The following is a 17390-nucleotide window of genomic DNA, read 5'->3' on the forward strand; positions in this document are numbered from 1 at the left end:
TTCATACACGTCTGAAGCTTTAAGTTTTCAAGTTTAGCTTGACCTCCCAGACATGCAAGCCAAGTATTGTTGACGTCCTATTCTTAAAACCTTGTTGCTCTCCCTGGGGCCCCAGGCAGAAGAAATGTGGTTACCTTGTGGTTTGATGCTGCCTTCAGGTGCTCCTTGTAAATGTCTAAGTCTGAGTAAGAAAGTCATGGACAAGTTGCATTAGGTTGCTTCATGGTACACCCAACGACCAAATGAGCCTTTTTTATAGAAATCCTGTGGCCACAGAGTTAATTTTTCATGCGGTCCTTATCCGTACATCTGTGTTGTAATGGGCTGAAGTGACTGTTAGATTAATACTTTCACCCTTTCAGCTGCCCAGTTCCAGGGATATAACACAAGACCTGGATAGCATCTGAAATTAAAGAGACAAAGCAGACACATATATCAAAACAAATTATTTTTTTTCAAGTTGGTTACAGCTTTTCTGCCACTACCTAAATGTCACATCTCAACAATTATGTTGCATGTGTAATGAAATAAAAGCATTTTGAAATAATTTTCAATAAAGTGGTTACAGTAGCAGTATTCTAGACAAGAAAGGGTCATTGACTTTAATGACCTGTGCGCAATAATCATTAAAAAGAGAACAACTTTGAAAAAAAAAAAAAAAAAAAGAACCAACCACCTGAACTTTAATGTTCAAAGGTCCCATTTTACACAAATGCAACATTACTTCTGCGCTGGGCTCGTTCACGCGCGCGCACACCTCGTAAATTGCGGTATTTCTGACAGCACGGGAACGCACCACAAGTCCATCCTCCCCATCAGCAGTCTGGTCAACAACATTGCACTTCAAGACTCCAGCAAACTTCATCGACTCTCTGCTTTTTAAAACAGCGACATGGATGCCCTCAAGTCGGCTGGGAGAGCTATTATCCGGAGCCCAAGTATGGCGAAACAGTCCTGGACTGCCGGCAGACACAGAAGTAAGAAACACCGTAGAAATGAGGTTTTTAACCGTTAGCTGCGTTTCCCAGTTCCACCGTGCCGAATTTGACTTTTGCTCACCACTTCGCACATTTCACTATAATTATGAGGATTAGTCAACATGACATGTTTAAGATAACTTCACCAAAGTTCAGCGTTTTGCTCCAAAAGCGATAAACACCAGCACAGTTTTATGTTACCTTGTCGTTCTGTCGCAGCAAAGTTTCAAAGGTGAAGTTTGGCATCCTTTTCAACTTCAAGGTACGTCTCATTCTGTTTGACAAAGGGACGGAATTCCGCTTGACAAAGTGCTGTTTAAAGAAACGTTTCTGTCTGCTCGTGTTCGGCTCTGTTTTGGGGGAAAATATGTCGCCAGAGTGATCCGGTGGAGATTGAGACATCTGTTCGTTTGCAATGCGGTTGGCACTGAGTTTTCCGGAAATAAATGTTATTTTGAAAGTGGCCAGAATACAGCAGACACCACCAGCACCAAGAAAAAGTGGCACTTAACTAATTTCTTTTATTTAAAATATTCGACAACATATCATTGTGTTAAGAAAAAATGTGAAGACTCTTATAATAATACTTTTAATAGGTTGGTACAAGACTTTTTCTGTCTTTATATTTTACTCGCTTAGTGGATGATCCCAGTCTTCCAGGACACCCTCCTCTTTCCATCCTCTCTTCCAGAGTCACTGCTAGAATCCACAGTGATTATGCGTCTTGCTCAAGGGCCCTTCAGCAGTTTAGGAGCTTGCCCACACTGCAGCATTTACACGAAACTCCTTTAAGGCACTTTGGTGCCCATTGTAAGACTTGAGGGCCACTTTGTAAGCTAAATCTCACTTGATCCTGGCTGTAAACTTCTGGGGGAATGACTTAGGCAGCCTGAAAGCTCTCAGCCTGTAACCATGAGGACAAGCCAGGAATGCTGCGAGTAAGTCAGTGCACGGCCCCCGCTGGCCCCAGTTCAAGCTGGTCTATTTTAAATTCCGCCAGAAAGCGTATATGATCTTTAGAAAATGCAGGGTGGATTACAGGAATATCCCCCAAACTGTATGTAACCTGAGCAGCTCACCTGAAGAAATAGCAGTGCACTCTTACACGCTGACACATTTCTTGGCAGCATATTTCTGTATTAATGCTTAAGGGTCAAATGTTAATGTGGTCACATGTGCACGGCGATCAGAGCCTGCGGTTACATGGTCCAGCCTTTTTCTTTCAAACTGTTCCCTGGTCCCGACAGGCACAGTCTGCATGGAGCGCTTTTGCACCATCAGTTTTGGGTGTTTGCATGAGGCATTATGACTCGGCTTGGGCTCTGACTCTGATTACTGGTGGAATTAAAAGCTTCCTGTCCAGGCAGCTAGTGACCCACTTGTTGTAGAAGTACTGTATTGTAGTATAGATTACCAGGTCTTCTCTAGGCTGCAGAGCACACATTCCTCACCAGCGCTGACCCACATCGCCCATGCCAGACTTCCAGGTCTGACTCTGGCCTACGACACCAAGCCGGGTCAGCACACATTCCATCTTTTCAGAGCACTTGGGATATCAGGTGAATGCAGTTCACTGGGCAGCAGCACCTGAGTGTTTCACTTAGATACTGCGATTAACGGGCCCTTTAACCGCTCATCTTCATGTATCTGCATAATGTCATTGAGTTTGCATTGAGGAGAAACCCATTCAGCTGAATGGGGACTGCCCTGTTTTTAAATGGCGATGGCCTCCCCGCTCCTTGTCCACTTCTCTTATTGCCCTGGCTCGGTCGCCCTGGACGACCCACACCGGCACGCTGCCAGTGTCAAGGACCCGTCGGAGGGTGCTTGTCTGCAGCAAAGAGCCTTTTTCCTGGGACCTCCTCAAATGGAAGCACATGATTCTGCCAGCACACAGCAGTGCCTAGTTTGGCAAATCACCACCATGATTGGAACATTTGTACCCCATTATGAAGCAGTTAATTTCACCAACGTGTGACTCTCCAGTTAGCTCTTCTGCCTCGGTGCTTGTGAAGATGAGGCATTTTCCCCCTCTGTTTCCACTCTGCCTTTGCTGTCAGACTTTCCCATCCTCCTTGCTGTTATGTGATGACATTAGAGATGAGAAGTGTGTTCAATCAACTCCTGGCGCGTTGTAGTCACACACACCGGTATCAGTCTGATACTCTGCTGGCAAGATGGTGTTTTTGATGGCTCTGAGAACCACTCGATCACGTCTGCCCAGAATCAAAGACCCTTCTGGCAGTAAGAACCATATTGGATCAATGAACTTCTCTCCAATCGCAGATGCAGCAGGTGGGATCTGAAATGATGGGCTGGATTCAAACTCAGTGGACTGCAGTTCTGTGCAGGATGTGTCTGCATCTCATTATTATAATGAGGATGGATCAGCTGATGGTTCTGAGTGGTGTTGAGATTCATGCATAGGTCGACCTAGAGGTTCTTGCACGTTGATCTGGTCCGCTCAAAATGAGGTTATACAACACACTGCGGCTGCCATCATATGAGAGAAACTGAAAAAGTTTAGAGCTCAGGATTGAGTAGAAGTGACAGGGCAGATGATCTTGTATCGACATTGACAATATAAAAATGTTCAACACATTGTTATTGCGAGGAAAAACTCCTCAAGTGTGGTTGCATTTGTTTTTCTTAAATAAGGAGAAAAAGCACACAAACCCTCACATCTCTGATAAGGACCCACCAGTTCCTCCTAAGTCAAGCGGCTTTGTAAGCTGGGTCTTTTCACATTGGAGCAGTTATTCTTGTTGAATTCTGCTCTGTTTATTTGGCCCATTAACTCTCCAGCCTGATAAATGAACTTGAGGCTAAACGCCTCTGAGATGTCGAACTTTGCATCCGCACAGACTTCCAGACTAACATGCTATCACTCTCGTCTTGATATGTTTCTGCGTCAGTAGAAACCCTGACATCAGCCAAGATGAATTTGGATTCCTTGAAAGCGGGTTTTGGAGCCGTGAGGATGCCGATTAGTGGAGCTGAAAGTAAAGTTAAATGATGGCAGAAGTTGTAGGGCCACAGTTGGTGGTTTCCACAGTGATTCAGTGTTTGGTGTAGACACACAAATCAGCCGGGACGTGAATTGCCTGTCAGTTGGACCCTTTTGGATCAGCACGTTTGTTGCCACAGTGTTCAACAAAGACTTTTTTTTCCCCCCTTTGACGCTTGAAATGGATACTCATCCATTAGTGTTGGATTTGATGGATGACTAAGGACCTGAGGCCTGTGCTGTTGTCTTATCTCGCTCTTCAGTTTCCCCTTCTTTCTCTCACTCCGCCATCAAAGGCACATCCACTTACCCTGCAATCAGAAAACTCTGTGTTTTTTTCACACCCAGTAAGGAGTCTCTTAACACTAACAGATGGCGAGGTCGACTTGTACTTACAGCAGGGTCACCTGGTTTTACTTGGTCTCAGTTCACATGTGCACACAGCTGTTTCCTTTCAGGTTGCTGCTGCTGACCTTGGATCACAAAGCCGTTCACATTCTTCGGCTGAGCGGTGCCTGGTACCTGCGCTGGTGCTACTTTCTCAAGACGGACCACATTTAAAACTGATGCTGGCTCGTTATTGAAAATATGACATTGACCCGCCAGCGATGTCCTCCATTATGGGTCTGTCCTGACCTCAGTTAGTCCAGAATGTTGTCAGAGGATTTCTCTGAACGACCGTGAAGCAGTCATCTTTCAGCTGCAGACCTCCCTCACTTGCAGTGCGTGTGTGCACGTTGTGTGAACATGTGTCTGCATGAGTTTGTGGTATTCCCTACATCCCAGAGGAGGTAAAAGCTGGGATGGATTTCTAGGTAATGGTGCTGTTTTTCTGCTCTTGCGTTCCCTAACCCCTCTCCCCTCCTTTCTTTCTCAGAGGAAATCTGTATAAACACAGCCAGAGGGTCAGGGCCAGCCGGCACCACACAAAAACTGATAAGAAACCACATGGAGATAGCAGCTGTTCCTTCAGCAGTTACAGTTTTTACACTCCTTGTTCTCTTTCAGTCAACAGATCAGCCTGCTAACTAAGTAGACACAGAAGTTGAGACAGCGACGCACTTTTTAGAGAGACATGCATGGCCGAGTTTGGGAGAGATCAGCGACGTTCCTCTCAGAAAGGGGAAAGCATGCTCCCCTCTTATCATAATATGTCAGAGTCCATGTATACTTGCTCCTAACTCTTCGCCTTTTTATTGTCAAGCCCTATAAGTTGCTTTTGGACTTGAAATATTTACTTTACATTGACAGTACCTCTGACCTAGATACCCTGCTTTGCCATTCCACTTCAGGGAGAGAGCAGATAAAGTGGCTCCACTTTACTAACTTCAGCATCGGCTGTTTACATTTCCTCTGATTTGTGTTTTTCTCAAGCTCTTTGAATGTTCTCACGATTAATCTTATTTATTTTGGAGCATGAAATGGCGGGGTGGGGGCAGGCAAGTCATCTGTGAAGCTGTAACCAACACATATTTGATGTTCTTTAACTTGATGAATGGGCACAACAAGAACGTTTCCTGTTGATCAATTTATTGACCCACTTTTCCCCCGAAAATATGTTTTTCTCTGCAGAGCTTCCGGAGAACTGGACGGACACCCGGGAGACCATCTTAGAGGGCATGACCTTTAACCTTCGCCACCTCGGAATGACACTGGTGGACCAGCCCAAGGGAGAGGACCTGTCGGCTGCTGCAGTGAAGAGGATTGTTGCCACGGTGAGAGCTGGAAAAACGCTAACAGTGTCATTAGGGATGTCAGCGTCATGCAGTCAACAGGAATACTGCTTCCTTAACATGTGAACATCATCCAGTGGCTTTTCAGATGTTAATAAGCCTCAGGTTAGCAGAATTCCCTACCTTACATCCAAATTTACAGCTTATTTTGGCCAAATTTCCAGAAAAGTGGCAAAAAAGCTAAATCATGCACAATTCCATCCGCTACTGTTATGTAATTATTAGGAGCTGCACGCATTGAGAAACAGCTGGTGGTGCTAATTCTCCAGTCAGGTGCTTTTAAACCACTGCAGAAGAAGAGGACGCAACAAGATGAAATAAATAAAAGACTTAAGAGCTAAAAGAGTGTCATCACTCAACTAAGATCTGATGCTCCAGCAGAAATCTATGTCATGATTTTTGTGTCATGTCTGTTTCTATCACACTTCGCTGCATTTTGCTTTTAGAGATACAGCAAGTTTTCCACTTCAGTCATGTATAAAACTTCTTTTTTTTCTGTGCAAATCGAAAATTTACATAATAACACACTAAACATGTCATTTCACGTGTGTGTAACAGGCTAAAGCCAGTGGGAAGAAGCCACAGAAGGTTGCTCTGAAGGTTTCCCCTCAGGGAATCGTCCTGTATGACAGCTTGACCAACAAACTCCTGGAAAATGTCTCCATATACAGGTTTGTGCAGAGCAGCGCAGGTTTCTGTTGGTGCACTTGCAGAGCTGCTTAAGTCAAGTTATCATACCTTATAAGAGCATCGCCGTGTGACACGTGGACTCTCTCAGTGTGCTATGTCTCTAACCTGTCACCTCTGGCCTGCAGAATATCCTACTGCACTGTGGACAAACTGCATGATAAAGTGTTCGCTTATATTGCTCAAAACACCCTCAATGGGACCCTGGAGTGCCACGCCTACCTCTGCTCCAAGAGGAAAGTGGTGAGTTGTTTGACTCCAGTATCAGCCTTTTATGTTTAATTCAAGATGAAGATAAATTAAAATCCAGCGCAGTGCTTTTTAACTTGGGATCAGCTTGTTATGAATTACAACATCCGAGCCTTAAGTGTACCTTTTTCCTTTCCCCTCTCTTCATGCTTGGCTGGATTATTTAATCTTCAGTTTCACTTACTGCAGAGTTTGTGACCTCGTCGTCTGTTTAAAAAGCAATGCTATGTTTGCTTGCACCTGTGACACCCGACATGTGCCAGGTGCTTCACCCAGTCGCCTTATGATCTAAAGTGAGTGGCCAGAGGCACTTTTGGGAATAGACACGATTTATCCTGCTCTTCTTCTGTCTTTCTGATGCCGTAGCTCTCCTTTCTCCTCACCTCCGCTCTTAAGAGGAAACCCTAGAAGTCTCACTCCTCACACCGTCTGTCATCTTCCTGTGCTCCGGTGTGTTGAAAAGCAGTAGGGCACTTTTCCTCTCATCTTACCTGCTTCCACACTCATCCCCTTCTCTGCCAGGACAACATGATAATAGCCTGCTTCCTTAATACTGGTGTCTCTCTTATTGCAGCTTTGGAGACAGTGATAATGACCACCTTCTGTCCTCTACTGACGCAGCTCCTCAGTTGAAAAGACCATACGTTCATTGTGATGCATGTTAGATATAGCAGCTTCTGGTCATGCTTCTAATTCTTCATGCACTGTAACAAAGTGTGTTTTTCTCCTGTTCTCCAGGCTCAGGCAGTGGCTTTGACAGTAGCCCAGGCCTTCACAGTAGCATTCGAACTCTGGCAAGTAGCCAAAGAAGGTGGGCACCGCACTCTTCATCCTCCACGTTCTGGCAGTGACACACACACAAGCACAGTCTGCAGAGGAATTGTTTTATCAGTGGCTTAAACCGCTTGTGTTCGTACTGAATCAGCCTTCATGCTCCCAAGGATGCAGCTATCTGCTGGAAGGTTGCAGCAAACAGGTTCTGACCTGCTCGTGTTATGTCTCTGCACATCTCATCTCCTTTCTAGAGAAAGGAAGAAGAGCGAAGTCTGGTTCAGCCGGAGAGGCCAGCAGTAGTTCCCATTCAGAGAGATCTAACAGCTTGGGGAGCCTGAAAGGGACAGGTAAAGCACACACACACACACACACACACACACACACACACACACACACACACGGAACCTGTTACTGTTTAGGTTAAGGTGTTTCCTCTGGTGCCGAGCTTGGGCACATTACATTCTACATTCTGCGGATACAGATTACCTGTTTTCTGCAGCACCAACGGTTTGCCCGTCCTTCTCCTCTCAAGTAGATGTTGCCACAGACAACCTATTGGACTTTGAGGACAATGTGAACGCGGTAGTGGAGACCAATGGGAACACAGAGGAGGATCAGCTGGATAACCACAGGCCCTCTGAGACCAATAATAACCCTGCCTGGGTAAGATTCTGCTCTTCTCTGGCTGTGACTCTGGCTGCGTGGCAGTTGCAACTGCTCTACATTTTCTTTAAGCTTGATATCCATTTTCTGTTTGAGATGAAGTGTGACTCAGGTCTGCTGTGGTTCTCATTGATTTATGTCTGCAGATCCTGGAAAATCCTTGAAAAATCTCATGAATTTCTCAAATCATAAGGTTTCAAAACTTTCTAATGTCTGTAACGTAGTTATATGACACTTGTTTGCAAACACCAGTGTTGACTGGATGAATATTAAGCCAAGATTCTTCTTCTTCTTCTTCTTCTTCTTCTTCTTCTTCTTCTTCTTCTTCCAGGCAATAGAAGATGATCTGGATGAAGCCTTCTCCAGGTGAGAGCTTTGCCTCAATAGATGTATCACTAAGTCAAATTCATCTTAGGTGATTCTCTCTGCTGCTTGTAAAAATAAAAACTCTGCTTTGCCAAATCCTTCAGTACACTTTAGTTCATTGTCACGCTGCTCGGCTCTACAGCGCCTCTTACTGATGATTTCTATGTACTGCAGAATGCAAATCCTCCAGCCTGTGATTGCACAGAAAGTGACAGTATCAACAGCAACTATACAATCACTGAGAGAAAATTTGACAGCTAAACTTTCATCTGCCCTCAATCTATTGTGTGTTTGTGTCTCCAGCTGTGCTCTGGATAGCTATGGTTCATATCCAGGTAAAGTTGAGTACCGCTGTCAACTGTTACAAGCCTTACTTTAGTGTAGTAGTCCTAATTACTAACCTAACCATAATCTGTTCCATTCAATCACCACCAAACCCAGCACCACTGTTCACAGGTCAATAATGTTAGTCAGTAGTGTGGAAGAGCTTCCTGTGTCCTTTATGTCCTCCCAGATGGAAAGATTGTCGACGGGGTTCAGAGGAGAAAGCTGATATAAAGTATTGAGTTTCAGTCAAAGTGAAAAATGCCATCGTGTTCACCAAAAATTGCTTTTTCCTGATATCCCTTTCCTCATTGTCTGCGTTTGTCTGTCAATGAATGGACTTAATCAGAGGGACCAACGCGAGTCCATCCCACACTGAGGCCTTTGTTGTGTCTGTGGCCGCTGGTGTAAAAGTGGAGCAGTGTGTCACTTCACCCCGCAGATCAAACCTTTTATCCCACGGCTCGACTGGACTGAATGTCTTGAAGTAATCCTGTTGACCTCCACCCGGGCTTTTGAGAAATGATTATCCCAGAGACAAAAGGCAGTTTGCAGCCAGACTGAGGGGCCTTAATTAGAGGAAATTGAGGCTTTAGTTATACAAACACATCCGAGAGGCTGAGCTGCGGTGGAAGCTGCATTAAAATCAGTGCGTGACCCCAGACTTTAACGTGCTGAGCTAATGAGCAGCAGCTACAGTAGTCTGGATAAGTGACATCAGGCATGGAGTCCACATACATTTTCATCTGACACCATTTAGGCTAATTTGAAGTCTTGATCATGTTAAAAAAAACTTTATTCATTGTGCTGGCTTGAAGGATAAGGCTGGTGATATTCTATATTTCTCTTATTGTCAACAAATCTCAGAAAAAGACTAAAAGCTCCAATGGATTGATCCCATTTAGCCCCAGTGCACTGACTGATATTGGCCATCATTACCATCAACATGGGTATAGCAGCTAAGTTAATCTCACATACGTCGTCCTGGTGCTGTAAAGGTAGGAGAAGAGGGGCTTCTTAATGAATGTCAGCAAAACCAAGGAGCTGCTTGTGGATTTTGGGAGGAAGCAGTTGAGGAAATACACACCCATCACTGGTCTGGAAAGCGCCCTGCTCACGACCACTCTGCAGGGTTTTACACCAGAAGGTGCAGAACACAAACTAGTAGAATTACAGTGCACACCACCACAGCGGTGAACTGTTCCAGCTCCTGTGCTCCGGGAAATGTATAGCAACAAGTCCAGAGCTTCTGTCAGCAGGCCATCAGGGCGATGACCTTTTGTACATCTGTCTGTTACATTGTATTCAGTGAATCCCTCACACTGCCCTGCACCTTGGAAGTTTCCATTTGAGACATCTGTTCATTTTTTATCCTTAATTTTTAGCCTTTATATTTATTTTTTGTAATCCCTTTTTTCCTATAGAAGCGTGTCACTACACATTTCACTTTCACTACACCTTTGAGTCCTAAATATTCACGAGCACATCAAAATTCAGTCCGCGGCATAAAATGGTCAATAAAACGGTTCCCTTCCGTCTGCATAAGGTTTGCAGTGTATTTGTGAACCATCTTTAAAGACTGCCGTCTTCAGCAGGAGCCGATCGACTCCAGACAAACAGGGAATTCGCAGTTAAATATTGAGAGGTGGACTAACCCATGTTGGTTTTGGTCTGTCAGTGGGATTTAGTGAGAATACTGACAAATAGAAAAGTGGAATAACAGCAGCCTTATCCTAACATATAAGGTTTAGCATTTTTTTAAGGTGGAGCACAGCTCTTGAGTGTTTTCTATTCATCTCTGTCTCCTCTGTCTCCTCAGCCTGGCAGTGTCGCGTACTAACCCCCAGGTCCTGGACATTGGGGTGACGCCCCAGGACTGGCTCATTGAACCCGACTGGGACAGCACCAATGGAAACACTCCCAGCAGTCCCAGCCCGTTCGGGGACGATATCTTCAGCTTCTGACCAGCACAACACAGCAGAGAGAGCGACAACACGGAAGAGGAGGGCCATCTTTATGTCGTCCTGTGAATTAACGAGGCTCCGCCGCGTATTTAAGATGAGGCTACAGCACGTCCTTAAGGGAAGAAGTGTAGAGCTGTGACGTAACATTTGGCCTCTCCTCACCTTGTTGTCGCACTCTTCACATGGACCGCTCTTCCCTTGTTAGTGGAAACGCACCAAAGCAATAATATCACCCTCACAAACTCATGCTCATCTTCTGTCACCATTTGTTGGTTTGTTTGCTTACGTTTTTCTGTTTCAGTAGTTTTGGCACCATAATCAGTGTTTTGTATATGTGTTTAGTTATAATTTATAGTTGTATAATTATTTTTTTATGGATGAAGACAGGAGTGGGATTTACGTCAGACCGATGTACAGACTGCATCAACAGGCCTTAATACCAGCAGGACAATCAGCCACACTACACCTTAAAGTTGAACCAAGTTCAGGCGATTTGCTCGATGTAGGATTTGTCCCTCCATCACCTCGGATATAAGCTTACGATTGTTTTGTGTCTAAAAATCTGAAAATCAATCTAGTTGTATTTATATGAACTCTTTGCAGCAGCGCCTCACTGTTGTTACTTTCACTGCAGTGTTAACATTGCTCTCTTGACAGAAGTCCAGATGTGTTCAAGGATAGCAGATTCCATTGTGGCCATTCCATGTACATTGCAATCTACCAGCATTATGCAGAATTAAATATATTCATGAATAAGAAAGGGACTCTTTTTGTATATGAATGGAACTCCTCAACAATGCTCACGTATGAATTAGAGGTTCAGACTTCCTTCTTGAGTGTTTTACCACAAATCCAATTGAGTAGCTGCTTTTGATCATTTCCAAAATCAAGAATGAACTTTTGAGTCTCGGATTTTAAACTAACAGAGAAGGTAAGTCCTTAAAATGCTCCAAAAAATGAAGATGTGAACATGTACAATTCCATGACAACTAGCAAAAAATGAAGCTCATGGTAAACTACACTTAAAAAAAAATGAAGGAAACACTTAAATCACACATCATGAAGGAATTATTCAAGCTGAAAATCTTTACTGATGTACATTGTATAATTTGTCGAGAACAAAATCATCAAGATCATCAACCCATTGAGGGCAGGATTCAAAATAAAAAATTGGTGTGTGTATGGTCCCCCCGTGTCTGCACTCCCGACAGCATCTGGGCATGCTCCGGATCAGTCGATGGATGGTTTCCTGGTTTCTCCTCCGTGCTCTTGATACTGTGCTCAGAGACACAGCAAACCTTCCTGCAGCCGCACATATGGATAAGTGATCCCTTAAAGTTTTTGAGCAGTGTATTTGTACAGCACCCACATATGCACACATAAGACAGCATGATCAAGAAAACCAATTAAAAGGTCCCAAAGAACCAATTTTAAATGCAAGAACATAGAAAAAGAATATCTCAACGCAAGCAAGGAAACAATAAACAGTGTACAAAGTGTCCCTGAGTCCATGTAGTAATATCCTTCATACACTCATGTGTTCACAAAGTCATGAACCTCGCTCCATCCTCGCTTGTGAACGACTGAGCCTTTCGAGGATGCCCCTTTCATACCCAATCACCTGTTACCAGTGAACCTGTTTACCTGTGGAATGATCCAGACAGGTGTTTTGGAGCATTCATCAACTTTCCCAGTCTTTAGTTGCTCCTGTCCAAACTTGTTTGAAACATGTTGCTGCATCAGATTCAGAATAAGCAGATATTTACAAAAACCAATGAAGCCGATGAGGGGAAACATAAAACATTTTGTCTTTGTACTATTTTCAATTGAGAATAGCAAATAATCTGTTTTATTTATGTTTTACACAGCCTTTTTTGGAATCACGGTTCTAGTAAAGATTTAATATTCATTGTGAAAGAGAGGAAGCCGATGAAAAGGTGCTAAAATAGTATGTGATGTGAATTTCTGGACTCTTGCTGTAGCCAGTGTCGCCCTGAAGTGATGAAGGTGCAGTTCGTGTTGACCGGCTGCAGGGGGCAGCCTGGTACCACCCACACCAGGCTGGAGTTGGACGACTGCTGTTTGAGTCAGTATCAGTATCCGATGCTGGTCACATCTTCAGCTCTGGACCTAGACAGTCATTTGTGCTCTCCACTGCCAGATGATGTTATAACATGTGTCACTCTGTCTAGAAAACCCGTCCTCCTCCGTGGTCCTAAATTCAAAGTGACAGTATGGGTCAATAATTACAACTGCATTAGCTTTATATAGCTATATAGCGGTTTAGCTACACAGGAGGATGCTCTGTGTCAGACTGATCTATAAACCACCAGCAAGAGGACATGATGGCATTGGAGGAGCACAGAGGACCTGTCTGGCTTTCTCATCATAGCTGCCCCCATCCACCCCCCTCACATGCACACACATACACATATCTTCCTTGCCACGTTCTGTATTCGACCCGTGTGTGAAAGGGACTCTGGAGGGCTGAAAGTCACGCAGGCCCCCACTCCCTCTTTCTTTCTCTAACAGGCTCTGGCTCAGTGAAGCAGGGGCTTTTTTACAATTCGTTCCGACAAGCTTACTTAACCACCTGCATTATTTAACAGTCTTTCCTCAAAGGGAGCTCCAACTCTCTGTCTCACTGTCTGTAAGTTTGATGAAAGCATGCACACTGAGATACAGCCAGGCAAACCTCTCCTCCCCGTCACACAGGGAACAGATACTGTAGGCACATGCACACTTAAATGGAGAGGACCCAAGACTCAAAGTGAGTTTTGGGCATCAAGGTCAAGTGATTCAGGATGAAAAAAGCAGCAGAATATAAGGTATAATCTGATATGGTTTTACTCTTTGTGTCGGTATATATTATTGACACTATGAAGTGTATTAAATTTTCAGAAAGGTAAAAACCTGTGAAAAGGAGGCACAAGATTCAGGCTCCTCTGGAAATGTTTTCATCTGGCCTGTTAAAGAAACATTTAAAGCAGTAGGCAATTTGAGCAGGGGGTGAGGGGGAGGTGTCATCCTCCTTGCCAGCAAAATAACCAAAATACATCCCCCTCGTTTACCTGCCATCTCCCCTCCCCATCCCAGCGTAGCAGAGAATGCAGGGGTTGTTTGGCTGAATATATTAGTCTAGTCTGCCTGACTCATTGATCCTCTATCTGAGTGAGGTTTGTGCAAGTTACAATCTATGGCCCCGACAATGGCTCTGAAATATCAGTAGCCTCACTCTGCTGCGTATCGATAAATCCATGGAGCAGTCCGTGGTGCTGAAGTAGCAGACAGCTTTGTAATTACACCTTTTCCTCTCAGTCCCACCCTTCAGTGCTTCCTCTTGGATCCGGAGCTTTGCACTTCCTTCAAGCTTGAGAGTTGAGAGGCACAGAGAGGCATGAGGGAATACACTGACACAGTCGAGGCGGTGGGGAGAAAAGTAGGCCTCCAAAGGAGCTAAAGCCTCTCCTATAAGCTGCCAACACACTCGTCGTCTCTGCTGCAGAATGTGAACGTTGCTTCAGCCAAATTAATATTATAGCCTAAGTGGAATGAGGGCCGCCCTGGCACTCAAAAGCTTATCAGCTTTGATTTTCATTACATGTGTTGGTCCTCCTGTGAAACTTTTTCCCCCAAGACAGTGTGGGAAGTCTTGGCTTCGGAAAAAATATGTTTTGGCTGGCAACTTCCACGCAAGAGCACATGAAAACAAACAGCAAAAGCACGACTTTGAACCAACATGAAGTGTATTATGAACAGTGACAGTAGTGAATCTTGCACATTGCTCAGATAATGCTTTTCACAGAGAACATAAAACCTGTTCCTTGTTCATAGATTGCTCAGTTTTCGCTGGTTAGTTCAGGGGTGCAGATATTTTAAAAATGTTTTTTCGCTCAGATGAGCTTTTTCAGACATTAACTAACTTTAACTGGCTATATTAGACTATAATGTTCATTGTGTGTCCTTCAAGGAATTTAGATGTAACTTAAAATGGCCTCACTGTAAAAAACCCTGCCTTAAACTCAGCCTGCTGCATAAAATGTGTATTTACTAATTACTTTAATCTGCAGTTATAAGAGGACAACTGTAGTAGAGAGAGAAGGAAGACAACTGGATTAAAAACAGAATTTTACAAATAAATATGCCAGTGTTAAGGTGAAGGTGTCCTTTGGGAGATGCCCATGGGTGCGTGTGTGTTGGTTGGTGATGTGGGAACAGGTTCCTCCCATTGGGACACCATCCCTGTTAGACATGAGCAAATCAGCAGCTGATTACAAGTGAATAAAAACAGTTTTTGCAATGATCTTGAATGTGTTTCCTATTTAATATACAGTGATGAAATGCCAGAAAACATCCCACGAGTATTCTTTCTCATCTGGCAGTGTCTAAGAAGAAAAACAAAGTATGAATATGAAACCTGCATGTGATTGAGTTTGCCAATTGAGCATTCGCCAAACGCCCTCCTTCAATCAATGACTGTCCAATCACAGCCTAGTAACTATAGGCACCGGCAGGCCTGTCAATCTTTGCATTTCTCTGCATGTTGACGGGGTGTGTATGAGGTTGTAGTTTGGGAAATAAACTTGTTTGCTGCCTCTGAAAACACCCTTATATCCGTCTGTTCAACGTTCAACTTAGCTTAGCACAAAGGCTAGAAACAGCTAGCCTGGCTCTGTCCAAAGCCAGTAAACTGACTCCACGCATCTTAGCTGTAATAATCGTAGCTGTGTAATGCAGTGTACGTACCCTTGGAGTGTGCCTGTGCCTTTGTGTTCAGCTCAGCCTCAGACTGAACTCCGAACTCACCAGCAACTCCAGTTTTTCTGTCATTTCCCTGCGGTCTCCCCTCTTTTCCCTCAAGTCTGTTCTCATGAAGCCGACACAAAGAGCCGCAGGATGAGTGCAGATTCTTCACTCCAGCTGAACCATTTTCAGCTTGCTTGGACTCATCTTCACCTCGGTTCTAAATAACACATTACATCTTGTTTGTTTGAGCCGTAGCCTACAATCTGGGGGTTTTCTTGGCTGGGAATGGTGACTTCCTTTGGACTCTGCTTGTTGCATCACAGCCTCAGTGTAACATCAAGACTGCGGGAAGTCAGTGCTCATGGTCAATAAACAGTCACATAACTCTGCTTAAAACTGCAACTTGTCAAATAGAGTGTGTTATAGTCAGCTTTAGAGGCGTTGGTGGGTATATTTGTCTCCAGTCTTACATACATACATCCTGACCTAAGTGTGTGGTGAAGTATAACTCCTGAAAAATAACTCCTCTAAACTCACAAACTGTTGTTTTCTTACATCTAATTTTGTTGGTGAATGACTTACAACATGTTAATGAACTTCAGAGGTATTGGTAGGTGTTTGCAGGCTAGCTATTTCTTGCTAACAATTTCCAGTTCACAGCTAAGCTAGGCTAACTGTCTCCAGGCTCCAGCTTCACATTGTACAAACAGGAGCTGGATGTCAATCTTCTGATCCAAAATGTCAACTAAATATTCCCATAAGGGACGCTCCACCTCAGATTAGCCCTTTTCTGTTAGCTAACATACACTAAAGCAAACACACAAAGGGCAAATATGGTGTCACAGCTAGCAACACACACACACACACATAAAGAAAACCCTGTTCACAATGTACATAGAGTGTGCAGACAGACAGCAACATGAATGGTGGTTTCTGGCTTTCACTCAACAGCAACCTCTCATGGGTAAACAGACAGCAGCGGTCAAGGAGGGTACCCAGCACAGTGGTTATGTCATGCACATGTACGACTTCAGCTGGAGCGTGCTCAGTGTTATTGTTTAGCTGAGACAAGCGCTGCAGTAAAACTGGCTCAGCGTCGCACAAACATTTAAGCAAACGACTCCATAGCTTCAGCTACACGGAAGATGAATCTACAGCAGCTGTGATCGATGTACTTCTAATTCACATATCTAATAAATTCTGCGCATAATGTGACCTGCCAGCTTTAATGTATTGGAGCAGTTGGATGGTGAAATGGTGACATTAATTTTGCATTGTTCCTCCGTCTAGATATTCAGATAGCAGCAGAGAGCGCAGAGGGAGAGGGAAGCAGAGATCAAGGGGACTATAAAGACTTGGATAGAGAACAGAGCGTGATGGTGTGTCTCTGCATGTGCTGCACGTGTGTCTGTGCGTCCCAGTCTTAATTTTTGACGTCCACGTCACATTCAGACAGACACCAGCTTCCCCTGTCATTCCAGTCTAGAACCAAGAACAGAAGCGTTTGCATCATTAGGCTCCATCAGCCTCCTCTGACAGTCTGTGAGTCATCGTTTGTCGCTACTGTTTACACCGTTCATTATAAAGCAAATATCACCATTTTATTTGACAAGACAACGCTAGCTTGTGTGTGTATGTGTGAACACCTGCGGTTTAACACCCTCTGGAGCCCCAGTCTAATTTATATTTTCCGTTCCACAGGATGCCCAGGACGGATGGGAGTGACTGAGCGTGTGTGTTACGGGTTGTTATATTGATGCACGGCGGCTGCTGATCCGGCCTCATAAAGCAGCCTTGAGTATGGCGGCCTGGGCCACATCCGTAGCAATCTAACCTTGTCACACCCCATATGCTGGGGGCCGCTTTTGGCCACACACCCTTCATTAGCATTCAAAGAGAT

General features: G+C 44.3%; 1 protein-coding gene across 2 annotated transcripts; it reads left to right on the forward strand.

The window, feature by feature from the left end:
• The first annotated feature begins 808 nt into the window (after window positions 1-808).
• ldlrap1a (low density lipoprotein receptor adaptor protein 1a) lies at window positions 809-11495 on the forward strand. Of its 2 annotated transcripts, XM_070984670.1 has the most exons (10): window positions 809-977; window positions 5557-5699; window positions 6276-6388; window positions 6533-6647; window positions 7392-7464; window positions 7679-7774; window positions 7963-8090; window positions 8422-8456; window positions 8760-8791; window positions 10600-11495. In XM_070984670.1, exons 1-10 carry the CDS (start codon window positions 893-895, stop codon window positions 10644-10646), a joined length of 867 nt encoding a protein of 288 aa, XP_070840771.1. In that variant the 5' UTR covers window positions 809-892; the 3' UTR covers window positions 10647-11495. The 2 variants fall into 2 exon arrangements, with proteins under 2 accessions (XP_070840771.1, XP_070840769.1); XM_070984668.1 differs by lacking the exon at window positions 8760-8791.
• Window positions 11496-17390: the final 5895 nt, after the last annotated feature.

Source organism: Chaetodon trifascialis, chromosome 17, assembly GCF_039877785.1.
Source record: "Chaetodon trifascialis isolate fChaTrf1 chromosome 17, fChaTrf1.hap1, whole genome shotgun sequence".
Classification (NCBI taxonomy): Eukaryota; Metazoa; Chordata; class Actinopteri; order Chaetodontiformes; family Chaetodontidae; genus Chaetodon; species Chaetodon trifascialis.

What these genes read in the sequence shown, in the direction of transcription:
- ldlrap1a (XM_070984668.1), top strand. Translation starts at nt 893, where the DNA reads ATGGATGCCCTCAAGTCGGCTGGGAGAGCTATTATCCGGAGCCCAAGT. An exon ending in TCTGCTCCAAGAGGAAAGTG is followed by an intron (nt 6,648 to 7,391) that starts GTGAGTTGTTTG and finishes CCTGTTCTCCAG; the next exon opens with GCTCAGGCAGTGGCTTTGAC. An exon ending in GGGGAGCCTGAAAGGGACAG is followed by an intron (nt 7,775 to 7,962) that starts GTAAAGCACACA and finishes CCTCTCAAGTAG; the next exon opens with ATGTTGCCACAGACAACCTA.